Genomic DNA, 13692 nt, shown 5'->3' with positions numbered 1-13692 from the left:
CCTGGGCGTTCCCTCCCCACCAGGTTAGGAGCCTGCGCCTCGGCCAAGGCACCCTCACCAAAGTCAGGGCGCAGTGCCCCTCGCCGGCTCTGACTATGGGTCACAACCAGGGCACCCTGGGGGTTGCTTGGCCAGTCCTCCAGGTCCGCCCCCATCAACACCTCAGTGGGCAAATGGTGGTGCACTCCCAGGTCCTTGGGACCCTCCTTGGCCCCCCATTTCAGGTGTACCCTTGCCACGGGCACCTTGAATGGGGTTCCGCCCACCCCCGTCAGGGTCAGGAAGGTGTTGGGTATCACCTGATCTGGAGCTACCACCTCGGGCCGGACTAGTGTCACCTCAGCACCCGTGTCCCAGTATCCATAGACTTTCCTCCCATCCACCTCCAGGGGAACAAGGCACTCGCTCCGCAGGGACAGCCCCGTGCCCACCCTGTAAACGGAGAACTTTGAGTCCGGAGCATCTGGCCCCCCAGAGAAGCTGGCCTGGGGCCCTTCTCTCTCTTGAGCAGTTGATAAGCTGCCAGCCCCCCTTGCCCGGGAAGCCTGCCCCTTGTCCGTCTGGGCCTCTACCAAGTTAACCCGGTGTGGGTTCCGTCTGCTCAGTCTGTCCTTGAGCTTGGGGCACTGGGCCCGAATGTGGCCTCTTCGGCCGCAGTAATTGCAGCTCATGTCCCGTTGGTCCCCTCGAACTGGTCAGTTGTCCCTGACGCCGGATGTTCCCCTTGGGAGGGGGTTCTCCATATTCCCCCTTTGGGAGGTCCCAGGATGACACTCTCTCTGCATCGCGCCGCGCCTGTTCCTTTGGGACTCCTCCCTGCTTCCCCCTGACCGGCTCTTCACAAACTCATCGGCCAGCCGCCCTGCGTGTCGCGGGTTCTCTGGCTTTTTGTCCCTCAACCACAGCCTCAGGTCGGATGGGCACCGCTCATACAGTTGCTCCAGTACCAGCAGTTTAACCAGGTCCTCCTTCGTCTGGGCCCCATCTGCCCACTTGCTGGCGTATCCCTCCATGTGGACAACTAGTTGCAGATATGAGATCTCAGGGGTTTTATCCTGACTCCGGAACCTTTCCTGGTACATCTCAGGAGTCAGCCCAAACTCATGTAGCAGGGCCTTTTTGAATAGTTCGTAGTCCCCTTTCTCCGCCCCTTCCAGTTGGCGGTACAATGCCACGGCTTTGGAGTCCAGTAAGGGGGTGAGAACCCGGAGTCTGTCCGCAGGATCAACCTGGTGCAGCTCGCATGCCATCTCAAAGGCATCCAGGAAGTCATCCATGTCCTCCCCCTCCTTATGTGGGGCCAGGATGCACTTATCAAAGCTCCGTGCAGTCCTGGGTCCCCCCTCACTCACCGCAGCCGGGGGCTCGCTGCCCCTCAGCCTCGCCAGCTCCAGTTCATGATGCCTCGGTCTCTCTTCATGCCGCCTCTGTTTCTCTTTCTCCTCCCGTTCATGCTGTCTCTGTTGTTCATGATCTGCCAGCTCTCTCAGTTTTAGCTCTTTCTCCCATTCCAGCCGTTTCCACTCCACGGATGACGAGCGTCGCTGGGAGGATCCCCTGCTGGCTGGCGAGCTTCGCCGGGAGGATCCCCTGCTGGCCGGGGAGGTCACGGTGCCCTCGGTATTTGCTGGGATCCTCCCCACCCTTCCCCTAGGCATAGGAAGGAGGGGTCTCGGGAAGCCCTCAGCAACCAGCTGACCACTCCCAACTAGGACAGACACTGGTGCCTGCGCTGCATTTGCCAGGCTGCTTCCCTCAGAGATAGGGATCAGTTCATTCCAGCGATCTCCCTCCTCCAGCTGGGCAATGAGCTGTTCTTTGGTGAGCTTCCCACTGCGCAGCCCCCTCTGCTTGCACAGCTCCACCAGGTCGCTCTTAAGCCGCTTGGCATACATCTTCCTGCTGGCCACTCACAGGCCTGGGTGCTCACCGCTCCCCACAGTTTCCAGGGAGACCCCTAGTGTGCCAACCCTTCTCGAGGTCACCACCTCCCTTGCGATCCCCCGGGGGACCCTGTTACTGCAAAAGTCCTTCTCGCTGGTCACACACTCCCAGGGGTGAATCGCCCCCTGAAACTGTCTCTCTCTGACTCTTCAGCACGCCTGGTCCCCGTCAATCACCCTTCGTTTTACTGCTCCCCAGTCACTTACTGCAGGAAGCGCCGTCCACGGGGTACAGTAGATCCCACCTCTCCCACCAGTTGTCACGGAGTTTGGGGGGATACAAGGCCCTGCACCCCCGGCTTCCTGCGATCCACCATGACTCTCAGCCAGCCAGTAAAGCAGAAGATTTATTTAGACGACAGGAATACAGTCCAAGACAGGTCTTGCAGGCACAGACAACAGGACCCCCCCCAATTAGGTGCATCTTGGGGTCCCAGGGCACCACAGCCCCCTTGGGAGGTCAGAGCCCCATCTGCCTCCCAGCCATTCTCCCAGCCAGCTCCTGCAACTCCTTCTCTCGCGTCCCCTCCCACAGCCTTTGTTTAGTTTCCCGGGCAAAGGTGTCACCTGGCCTCTAACCCCTTCCTGGGTTCTCACGTTACATGCTCAGGTATTCTCCCTCACGGCCAGTCTCCCATCCCCCAATGCAGACCATCCTAGTCACACTCCCCTGTCTTCCCAGGCCAACACTCCCCACTCAGCATTCAAAGACCACATTAAGAACAGTCCCAGTTCGTCACACATACTTTGATGTTGTATTCAGATAACTTTATTAGCTGTGCTCATCGCCTTTCAGCATTTGTTGCCTCTCTGGGGAAGAAAGGCTAGTATGTGAATGGTAAGACAGATCTACTAGTCTGTTTTTTTTCATGTCTGAATATAAACATTGGCAGTGTTGCCTGCTCTCACAATTCTATCGCTCTCACAATTCTATTGTGAGACACATGATATTTTTCTTAAAGTCTGAGCTTGTGGAGTCATGTGATTATGTGAGAATCTCTTGTCATCTTAAAAAAAAAAATTAGTTTATAGCCCTCATGGTTGCAGAGGAAAGCTTGAAAGCACAAACCCTAAAGGCTCAAAAATCAGAAGGCAAATAAAAAGAACCCAGGATTTATTATTTCTTAAAATCTCATGATTTTTTGGGGACTTGACTCATGATTTTTGAGTGTTTGGGGTTAGCAGGACTGTGCTGATGAAACCTAGTGATGTTAATACGAAGTAAACAATCATGTTTGTGGCTGGCTGCTCTAGAAGTGCACAAGGGAGGACAGGACACTAGGAGCTTACTACTTGTATTTCTGCGCAGTGCCTCAGTACAAGGAGCTGAATACTCTGTTCTGGAGTCTCCTGAGGCACAAAAATACACTAAAGAATGTGAGGAGTAGATCAGGCCAGGATGGCAAAGATGGATGGGTGGGTAGATGGAAGTATGCTTTGTGAGGGGATTCTGAGGCATAGTTCGTCCTGGAGATCCCTCCGTGGAACCTATAAGGTGTGATTGAACTCTAGGTGACTTGCATCCTTTCAGCTAAAATAGAAGATCATTCTACTCTTAGTTACACCTGTGCAACCCATTGGACCTACTGACTTATTTATTAACTGGAAAGCTGAACATTAGTTTTATCCGCTAGCACTGCAGTTGTTACGGCATTTGGAGGATGCTTTGTTACTGGAGGCAGGATGGACATAAATCACAGTGATCTAGTATAAGCACAGTATGTGGGATATTGCTAAGCCTTTTTCCTGGCTGATGGTTATATTACATTTAGTAGGTAATTAGACAGTTCATAAACTGCTCTGGGGTGTTTGCTTACATGCAATTTGCATTGGAGAAACACTCAGCTTTTGGTTGGTGCTGAAATTACAATATTCTGTGAAATACTTGTATTTTCTTGATCACTTTCAGACCTTTGACAAAAATGCTTGGTGGTAGAGCATTGGTTTACTGCCAGTGAAGGGAGATCCAAAAAAGCAGAATAAGTTAATTATCCTTGAGATTTTTGCTATTGATTTTTTTGTTTTGTTTAGGATACATACCATTCTGTATGTATTTGTAAATGGTGTGTGAGAGTATATAAATATATAAAAGTTAATTTAAACATTTTTCTATAACACCATGTGCATTGTGTTTTAGAGAAATAATAAATACACTTTCCCTGTTGCTAGGGGATTAGCAGTATCACTGAACACTCAGATAATACAATGAAGGGCACCATTATAAGAAACTAAAAGGATAGAAGAGCAATCCTTAAGCGAGCGTCAGTCAATTTTTTTCAGAATTTCACCCCATTTTTTTGTTTTGTTTTATCAGTTCAGAGTGAATGAGTTTGGTGCCCTGGAAGTCATCACTGATGAAACAGAGATGGAAAGTGTTAAAAAGGCCACTGCTACCACAACCTGGATGGTGCCAACTGCTCAAGAAGGTCAGAAAGAAGCTATTAAATTTTTGTATGTTATAGTTGTTGTTTTTTAATGTAACAGTGTTCCATAAAAAGTTGCCAAAAGCTTTAAAATGGCTTAGTTGCTTTTCCTCTTAACAACTTCTGTACACACCTCATGAAAAAACTGAGGGGATGTTATTAATTACTTGAGTGTGAATGGGTGTCAAAATGTCTTTTAAATTAGAAAGAAGCACAAAATTTCACACTTCTATTATTAAACATCTGGAAGCAATAATTTTAGAGAACTGCAGCGGTATTCTTCATAATAGACACTTTTATCTAAGTTTAGAACTAAATTTTTTTTAATGTGATCTATCCTGTTATTTTTTAACTAAAAGATGCCCTAATTGCTTAATCTATTTGAATTCATCAACATTCTTCACTTTGTTGTTCTTGCTGAGGCTAGTTCTCAAAAAGAAAAGAAGGATTTTACCTATTGTCTATAGTTAACTTCAGCTCAAAATAGTGTAAACTGCAAAACAGTTCTTACAGGATATTGTTTATTAGTTGCTCAACAACTTAACCGATGGAAGATTATATCTGCAATATCTTTGTTACTGCTAACTCTACCACAGTGAACTATTGTGTCTGCTTGCAAAAATTTTCAGAGTAATAACTTAAAAGGGTTTACATGGGCATTTAACTGCATGGGCAAAGGGTTTAGACAGAATTTTCTGTGGAAATTAAAATATTGGCAAAAGGAAAATATACATTTTCATCCATAGAAAAATGTACCACATAGTCACAGATGCTCAGTATTGTTTTTGTACACATTGAACATGGGATCAATAGGGTAGCACTGAAAAGAATATCACAGCTACTTCCATGGTTTCCTGCACCCATCATTTTTTTTGTCCTTGCAGATGGTACATTTTACCAGGATTCTTTTTCCTTTTTAATTAAATACATAATTATTTTTAGCATTTGTGGAAAATCCCAGATTAACAGAATATAACTGTCAGTAGCTATCCACCAAACAGCACAAGCAATAGTGCCGAAAACTTCGCCACGCTGCCTCACTAATATGTCTTCCCCTTGACCTGGAGAGACCCTTTCTGGGGGTGAAAAAGTAGTTCTTTTTCAAGTGATTGTGTATGTCAATTCCAATTAAGTGTGCGCGTGGTGCGTGCACGGCAACCGGAAGGTTTTTCCCCTAACAGTACCCATCGGGTCAGTTCAGGAGCCCCCTGGAGTCGTGCCTCCATGGTGCCAAATATAGGGCCCTGCTGACCTGCTGCCACCTCAGTTCCTTCTTATCGCGTGTGATGGTTAGCTGGAACGCTCGTTCTCTCTTGCTTCGGCAAGCATCTCTTTCTTTCCAGTCTTCAGACTTTTCCTGTAAATAGTTAGATAATAGTTAGTAGTTAGTGTATAGTTTTCTATAAGATATTGTTTGGGGGTACCCCCCGCATCTTCTCTCCCCCTCCCCCCGTACTGGGGCATGCCTCAGTCCCCGGGGTTTAAACCCTGCGCAGCGTGTGGCAAACCTATGCTCAGGAGTGATCCCCAGACTTCTTGCCTAAAGTGCCTGGGGGATAAAGTCCCAAAAGGAATGTTGCAAAATCTGCAGGGGATTTCGCCCCAGAACCCAAAAGGAGAGGGATCAGTGACTGAAGATTCTCCTTATGGAGGCTGCCATCCCCACTTGGACCCAAGGTCAGCCAAGACGCCGCCGAGCACCTTGGCATCGGTGCGTAGTGCCCATTCATCGCAAAAGGTTTCGACACTGAGGAAGGACTCAGAGACCCTTGGCACCGACAGAATTCTCTGTGCAGGGTAGTGGGCGGCACCGTTCCCAGTCTCCGGTACCCCACAAAAAGAAGAGACCTGACAGAGGGCATTCGTCCACGCCCAGACTGGCACGGAAGGAAGCTGGCGCAGTGAGACCCGCGTTGGGTCACGTAAGTGCGGCACCACCTAGTCAGGCTCCGTTGACTCCTGTTTCACAAAAGGACCAGTCGAATCTGGGCCCCCGAGACTCCCCTCTCCGGGAAGGTCGTGAGCAAGCGCTGGAGTTACCATCCATGCCAGACACTTTTGAGGTGGCCAGAGAGCTCACTACCTTCTTCACCTAGGCGAGACAGGGCACCGAGCTTCGCTTCAGCGGCACCCGTGAGACCTTTGGTGCCATCCCGGGGCAAGCCAGCCATGGTACCGTGCCGATCGCCATTCCCTCAGCACCGGTTCTTTCTGCTAGTGGACAGGTAGAGGAGCTGCATTGGTCCTCAAGTTCCCGGCACTGCTCCCCAGCACCAGTGGGCACTACTCTCCCGTGGTCCTCCTTCAGTGAGTCCTCTGAGTCAGAGGTGGAGTCCTGCAGATCTAAGCGAAGCCCACACGGATCATGTAGACACTTGACGTCAGACAAGGAAACGCAGCAATTCCACCAGGCACTGTGGCCTGGGCAAAGGCAGGCTCCGACCCAGTCGCCTTTCTGGACCCCCTGTGTATTCCACCAAAGCCAGGGTCCTATTCCAGGAGGTCTGCGTTGGTGGCCTCAGTATCTTGCGTGCCTCCCACACCTCCCTCGGTGCAGGACCAGCCGCCTCACGCTGCATCAGTCACAGTGCTGGAAGACCCGGCACCATGTGACCCCCTTGGTGCTGAGGGCAGAGAGCAAGAGCCAGTCCAAGCTAGGGCCTCGTCCTCGTTCTCACCAGAAGAGGCGGTGGCGGGAACTTCTATGATAATAGGGTACTCCAGCAGCTACTGAGCAGAGTGGCCCAGAACCTGGGGATCCAGGTTGAGGAGGTCGCCAAGACATCGGATCCTATGGTGGATATCTTAGCCCCCTCTGGTCCCTCTCGGATTGCCCTGCCACTCATAAAGACTATTCAAGAGACCACTAAGATGCTGTGGCAGACCCCCGCCTCCTTACCACTGACGGCAAAGAAGACCAAACGGAAGTGTTTCATTCCCTTTAAGGGGTTTGAACATTTTTACGCCCACCCCCTGCTGGACTCCCTAGCTGTAGTCCCTGGCGCTCCCGCTTATTTGCCGCCACATCAGGGCCCATCCCCAAAAAAACGGGAGGCAAAGAAGCTGGACCTCTTTGAGAGGAAAATTTACTCCACCGGGGGTCTCCAGCTCCAAATCTCAAATCACCAGGTAGTCCTAAGCAGATATAATTTTAACTCCTGCAGGGCTATGGCAAAATTTATAGAGCTTCTGCCAGAAGACTCTAGGGTAGAGTTCTTCTCATTGGTAGAGGAGGGCAAGCTGGTGGCCAGGGCGTTGCTCCTGAATGTGGCTGATTGGGGGTGGCCATGAGGAGGGACTCCTGGTTGCAGGCTTCAGGGCTCCCATATGAGGTCCAACATACCATCCAGGACCTCCCATTTGAGGGCTCGACCCCCTTCTCGGAGAAGACAGACTTGAGGCTTCATAGTCTCAAGGACTCAAGAGCCCCCCTCAAGTCCCTTGGCCTGCACGCTTTGGCTACATCGCACAGGCACTTAAAGCCACAATCCCTGTCTCGATTCTATCACCCGCAGAACAGGCAGGACTTTTCTAGGAGGCATAGCAGAAATAATAGAAGGAGGCCTCCCCCTTCGTTGGCTCTGGGCAGGCGAAACAGTCCTCAGGCAAAAAGCAGAACTTTTGAAGGTGTGCCCAGGGGCGACATACCAGTCCAAACTCTGGATTCATCCATCCTATCCCATTTCTACCCTGCATGGGCCCGAATTACATCAGATCGCTGGGTGCTCTGCATGGTAGAAAGGGGATCCTCCTTCCCTGCAACCCCCCTTCTCCGTCCCTCTTCAGGGACCCCTCTCACAAAAGACTTCTCATGCAGGAGATGCACATGCTCCTAACTGTGGGGGTGGTGGAAGAGGTACCTCAGGAGCTGAAGGGCAGGGATTTTTTCTTTTTGTTTCCCCCAGTATTTCCTAATACTGAAAGCCAAAGATGGCTTCAGGCCCATCCTGGACCTGCTATACCTCAACAAGTTCATAAAGAAGTTGAAGTTCCGTATGGTCTCTCTGGCCTCCATTATCCCTTCCCGGGATCCGGGGGACTGGTATGCTGCCCTCGACTTGAAGGAAGTTTATTTTCATATTTCAATAACACCGTCCCATAGAAGGTACCTCAGGTTCATGGTGAATCACAGTCACGATCAGTTCACAGTCCTTCCTTTTGGTCTGTCAGTGGCACCTTGAGTGTTTACCAAGCGCATCACAGTCATAGCTGCGTTCTTATGCAAGTGCCAGGTGCAGGTGTTCCCATACCTCGACGACTGGCTGATCAAAGGTCGCTCCAAAGCACAAGTGGAGGCGCATGTGAGCCTCATAAGAGCAACCTGGGCCTTTTATTGAATGTACAGAAGTCAACCCTATCCCCGTTCAGCAGATAGAGTTCATGGGGCAGTGTTGGACTCAACATAGGCAAGGGTGTGCCTCCCAGAGTCACGTTTCCAGACCCTGTGCGATGACATACTAGGTCTCAGGCAGTTCCCTACCACCTCAGCAAGGAATTGCCTAAAGCAATTTGGCCACATGGCCACTTGTACCTTTGTAGTACAGCACGCCAGACTGAGACTTCGGCCTCTTCAGGCGTGGCTAGCCTCGGTGTACCAACCAATTCGGGACTGTCTAGACAAGATTGTCACTCTCCCCTGGCTGGTTCTCGAGTCTCTCCTATGGTGGCTCGATCCACAAGTGATGTGGCCAGGCCCCAGCCATCCCTTTTGCTGGTGACGGACGCATCAGAGAGGGGTTGGGGAGCGCCTGAGAGACCTCAGGGCCTCTAGTCCCAGTTGGATCTCTTACTTCATATCATGCGTCTGACGAAGTGGGCATTCACCCACGAAAGCTTATGCTCCAATACATCTGTTAGTCTTTAAGGTTCCACAGGACTCTTTGTTGCTTTTTACAGATCCAGACTAACACGGCTACCCATCAGTGTCAGAGAGCTGAAGGCAGTCTGTTTGGCATGCCAGACGTTCCAAGTTCACTTGGAGGGGAGATGTGTATCTGTCATGCAGACCATACAACAGCGATGTTTTATATAAACAGACAGGGGGAGCACGCTCCTCTCCCCTGTGCCAGCAAGCCCTCAAACTGTGGAACTTTAGCATAGCTCACTCAATACACCTGGAGGCGTCTTATCTCCCCAGAGTTCAGAATGAGTTGGCAGACTATCTCAGCAGGTCCTTTCACAGCCACAAATGGTCCATCCACCCGTATGTCGCGAATACCATCTTCCAACGGTGGGGATTTCCCCAGATAGACTTGTTCGCCATGCGACAACAGTTCTGCTTCTTCCTGAATCACAGCCCGGGTTCCATCATGGACATGTTCCTCCTTCCCTGGAGGGAACACCTCCTGTACTCTCGTTCACAAGGTACTGCTCAAGGTTCGAAGGGACGAAGCCTCGGTGATATTGATAGCTCCAGCCTGGTCCCGTCAGCACTGGTACATGTCTCTCCTGGAAATGTCCGTGGAAAACCCGATCACCTTACTGCTGCTCCCAGACTTGATTACTCAGGATCACAGCCACCTCCAGCACCCAAACGTCTAATCTCTTCACCTCACAACATGAAAGCTCGATGGCTAAACCCAATGGAGCTGGCTTGTTCGGGTCCAGTCAGGGAAGTCCTCCTTGGCAGTAGGAAACTGTCCACTAGGGCTACCTACCTAGCCAAATGGAAAAGATTCACAATTTGGTCTTCGCAATATCTCCCGTCTCCAATGCTCTCATCAATATTATTAAGAAGATCCCCTCAGTTCTTTTTGAAGCTTCATCTTACCCATAAGTGTAGGCTGCCATGTCCACTCCGAGCCTAGACATTTGGTGCCTAGGCTTAATAGACGGCTGAATACCTGAATCTAATGTTGGAAAATGTAGTTGTCCTAATCCAGAGTGATAAGAGGGAAAATATGTGTATTTTTTTCTCTCGTAGACTACAGGAGTAGTTACGTACAATCTTTTGGAGAAAAAGGCTGTAATAGAAGAATACCTCATAGCCTAGGATTTTAGTTACAGAAATAAGTGTGCGTTTGTTAAAAGAAAACTTCACCAAATTCTCTTTTCACAATTGGCAGTAGTCCCACTAGGTCAGGAATGAGGCACGCTGGCAGGGCGGCATGGGAAAGTCTGCACAGCTGCTGCCTAGGCTGTACCTGATCCGTGGATAAAGGACCTCAGTCTTCAGTGCAGCTAATGCAACATCTTTCAGCAGCACTAAATTCACACTAAAAAAGATCAACTAAATGTTGGCATGTGTCGTTATGTTAATGTTCTCTTGTGAGGGGGGGGGTTGCCCTACCCAGATTGTGAAAGGCCAGTTATCTAGCCTGGGTGCACTTGGTGGGTGGGCCAGGCCTAATTAGAAATAAAGCACAGCTGGGGGATTGCTGGGGGAGCCCATTTGCGGAAAGAAGACATGGAGGAAAGGAGGTGGGAAGTGCCTGAGAGGGAGAAAGGGAAAAAGACCAGATAGGTTTCTCCAAAGATGAGCTGGAAGCCTGACTCAGACAGAGCCCTAACAAGCTTTATCCTGAGTAGGGGAGGAGTGTGCCCAGCCTCTGGATTGGGGGATTGATCGAACTAGGGAGCAAAAACAGAGGTACTATTGTGCTGAGGTGACTGCCCGCAGAGCCCAGCAGGATGAAGGTTTGGTTTGTATACATTTTTATTGGACTTTGATAAAGGTGTCTGTGGCCCCAAAAGGGACTGGGTCTGGCTGGAAGGCCGGGACACCCCTATGGCCAGAGTACGCCAAAAGAAGGGGGGCGAGTGGGGTGGAACTGAGGCATAAGTTGCTGCAGCCAGTGAGGAGTGGGTGTGCTGGGGCGGCAGCTTTGCCACACCTCTCTATTTCATTGATAACAGAAGTATAAGGTTAATGGGCATTTATCTTTTGTTGAATGCTAAAACCTGTGACGATGCGGTTCTGGCGGAACCCAACTGAGAGTGCCAACTCAGGACAAATTGCTCAAACAGGGCAGTTACAGCCCAAGGCTGGGGTTTTTTCCACCTCTAAGGCAAACCAAACCAGCCAGATTAGGAGGACTTCGGCCTCACCCCACTGGCTAACCGCAAGTCTCACAAACAATCTCCTTAGACACTCCAGTTTCCCAGTATTACCACCAGTGCCACTCGCTATGGGGACAAATGGTTATGAAAACCAATACCCCAGTAAAAGAAAAAGGTTCTCCTGATCCCAAAGGACCAAGCCCCAGACCCAGGTCAACATACAAATCAGATCTTACCCACAAATCACGCTGTTGCCAATCCTTTAGAATCTAAAATCTAAAGGTTTATTTATAAAAGGAAAAAGATAGAGATGAGAGCTAGAATTGGTTAAATGGAATCAATTACATACAGTAATGGCAAAGTTCTTGGTTCAGTCTTGCAGCAGTGATAGAATAAACTGCAGGTTCAAATCAAGTCTCTGGAATACATCCCCCGCTGGGATGGGTCCTCAGTCCTTTTTTCAAAGCTTCAGCTTGTAGCAAAGTTCTTCCAGAGGTATGAAGCAGGATTGAAGACAAAATGGAGATGAGGCATCAGCCTTAGGCTATGTCTACACTACAGAATTAGGTCGGATTTATAGAAGCCGGTTTTATAGAAACCGGTTGTATGCAGCCGATTGTGTGTGTCCCCACCTAAAATGCTCTAAGTGCATGAAGTCGGCGGACCGCGTCCACAGTACCGAGGCTAGCGTCGACTTCCGGCGCATTGCACTATGGTACCTATCCCACAGTTCCCGGAGCCTCCGGCGCCCATTGGAATTATGGGTTGAGATCGCAATGCCCGGATGATGCAAAGCAGTGCCGCGAGGGGTTCTGGGTACATTGCGTCAGGCCCCTCCCCCGCCGTCACAGCAACGGCAGACAATAGATTCGCGCCTTTTTACCTGGGTTACCTGTGCAGACAACATACCACGCCAAGCATTGAGCCCGCTCAGCTCAGCTCACCGTCACCATATGTCTTCCGGGTGCCGGCAAACGTGGGACTGCATTGCTAAACAGCAGCAGCAGCTTACTGCCTTTTGGCGGTAGACGGTGCAGCATGACTGGTAGCCTTCATTGGCGATCTGGGTGCAGGCAGCCGTGGGGCTGGCAGCCGTAGGGCTGCATTGCACCAGCCCCTTGCCTTTTGGTAGAAGATGGTATATTACGACTGGTAACCGTCGTCATCGTACTGCAGTGGCTGTCGATCATGGGCACCCGGGCAGACAATGATGGTTATCAGTCGTAGTATGCTATTTTCTGCCAAGTGCCCAATATTGTCTGCTAAGCACCCAGAAGAGGCCGAGGGCTATCTGGGTGCTGGCAGACATGGGGCTGGCAGCCGTGGGGCTGCATTGCACCAGCCCCCTTGCCTTGATGATGATGGTTATCAGATGTAGTATGCGCAGGATGGGGCAACATTGCTACACAGCAGCAACCCCTTGCCTTTTGGGCAGTAGATAGTATATTACGACTGGTATCCATCGTTGTCATACTGCAGTGGGTATCAGATTGTGCAGTAGACCTGAAGGCTAACTGCCAAGCGCCCAGTATTTGCTGCCAAGCACCCAGAAAATGCCAAGGGCTATCAGTCATGCTGCACCGTCGTCTTAAGATGTAAAAAATAGATTTATTCTGTATTCATTTGCTTCCCCCCCTTCCTCCTGCTAAACCCAGGCTTTTGAGTTCAGTCTTTGGGGGGGGGCATTCTGTGTGACAGTTGTTTGTGTTTCTCCCTGATGCAAAGCCACCTTTCTTGATTTTAATTCCCTGTACCTGTATGCCATGTCGTCACTCGCCCCTCCCTCCCTCCCTCTCTCCCTCCCTCCCTTCTTCCCCTGGTCCGTCAGATACTACTTTCGCGCCTTTTTTCAGACCAGTCGCCATAGCCAGCACTGGGATCATGGAGCCCGCTCAGATAACCGCGGCAATTCTGAGCACTATGAACACCACGCGCATTGTCCTGGAAAACATGCAGAGCCTCCTGGACATGCCAAAGCCAAACCAGGACCAGCTGAGGAGGAGGCGATTGCAGCGCCGCGACGATAGTGATGAGGAAATTGACATGGACCTCTCACAAGGCACAGGCCCCAGCAATGTGGAAATCCTGGTGTTACTGGGGCAGGTTCATGCCGTGGACCGCCGATTCTGGGCCCGGGAAACAAGCACAGAGTGGTGGGACCGCATCGTGTTGCAGGTCTGGGACGATGCTCAGTGGCTGCGAAACTTTCGCATGCGTAAGGGCACTTTCATGGAACTTTGTGACTTGCTTTCCCCTGCCCTGAAGCGCCAGAATACCAGGATGAGAGCAGCCCTCACAGTGGAGAAGCGAGTGGCGATAGCCCTGTG

The 13692-nt window shown here is 50.4% G+C and overlaps 1 protein-coding gene across 4 annotated transcripts in view; it reads left to right on the top strand.

Annotated features, from left to right (window-relative positions):
• The window catches only part of L3MBTL3 (L3MBTL histone methyl-lysine binding protein 3), a 177932-nt gene that overhangs the window by 34101 nt on the left and 130139 nt on the right, over positions 1–13692 (top strand). For 3 of the 4 annotated variants that reach the window (XM_026649813.2, XM_026649812.2, XM_026649811.2), the window contains exon 3: positions 4258–4369. In XM_026649813.2, the coding sequence (XP_026505598.1) occupies positions 4258–4369 (112 nt within the window). The remainder of the gene's footprint in view (positions 1–4257; positions 4370–13692) is intronic. The other variant, XM_026649814.2, reaches the window with a different exon arrangement.

This window comes from Terrapene carolina, unplaced genomic scaffold, assembly GCF_002925995.2.
Source record: "Terrapene carolina triunguis isolate 2854851 unplaced genomic scaffold, T_m_triunguis-2.0 Scaffold85, whole genome shotgun sequence".
Classification (NCBI taxonomy): domain Eukaryota; kingdom Metazoa; phylum Chordata; order Testudines; family Emydidae; genus Terrapene; species Terrapene triunguis.
The sequence above is the reverse complement of the archived record's forward strand: the minus strand, read 5'-3'. Positions and strand labels throughout refer to the sequence as shown.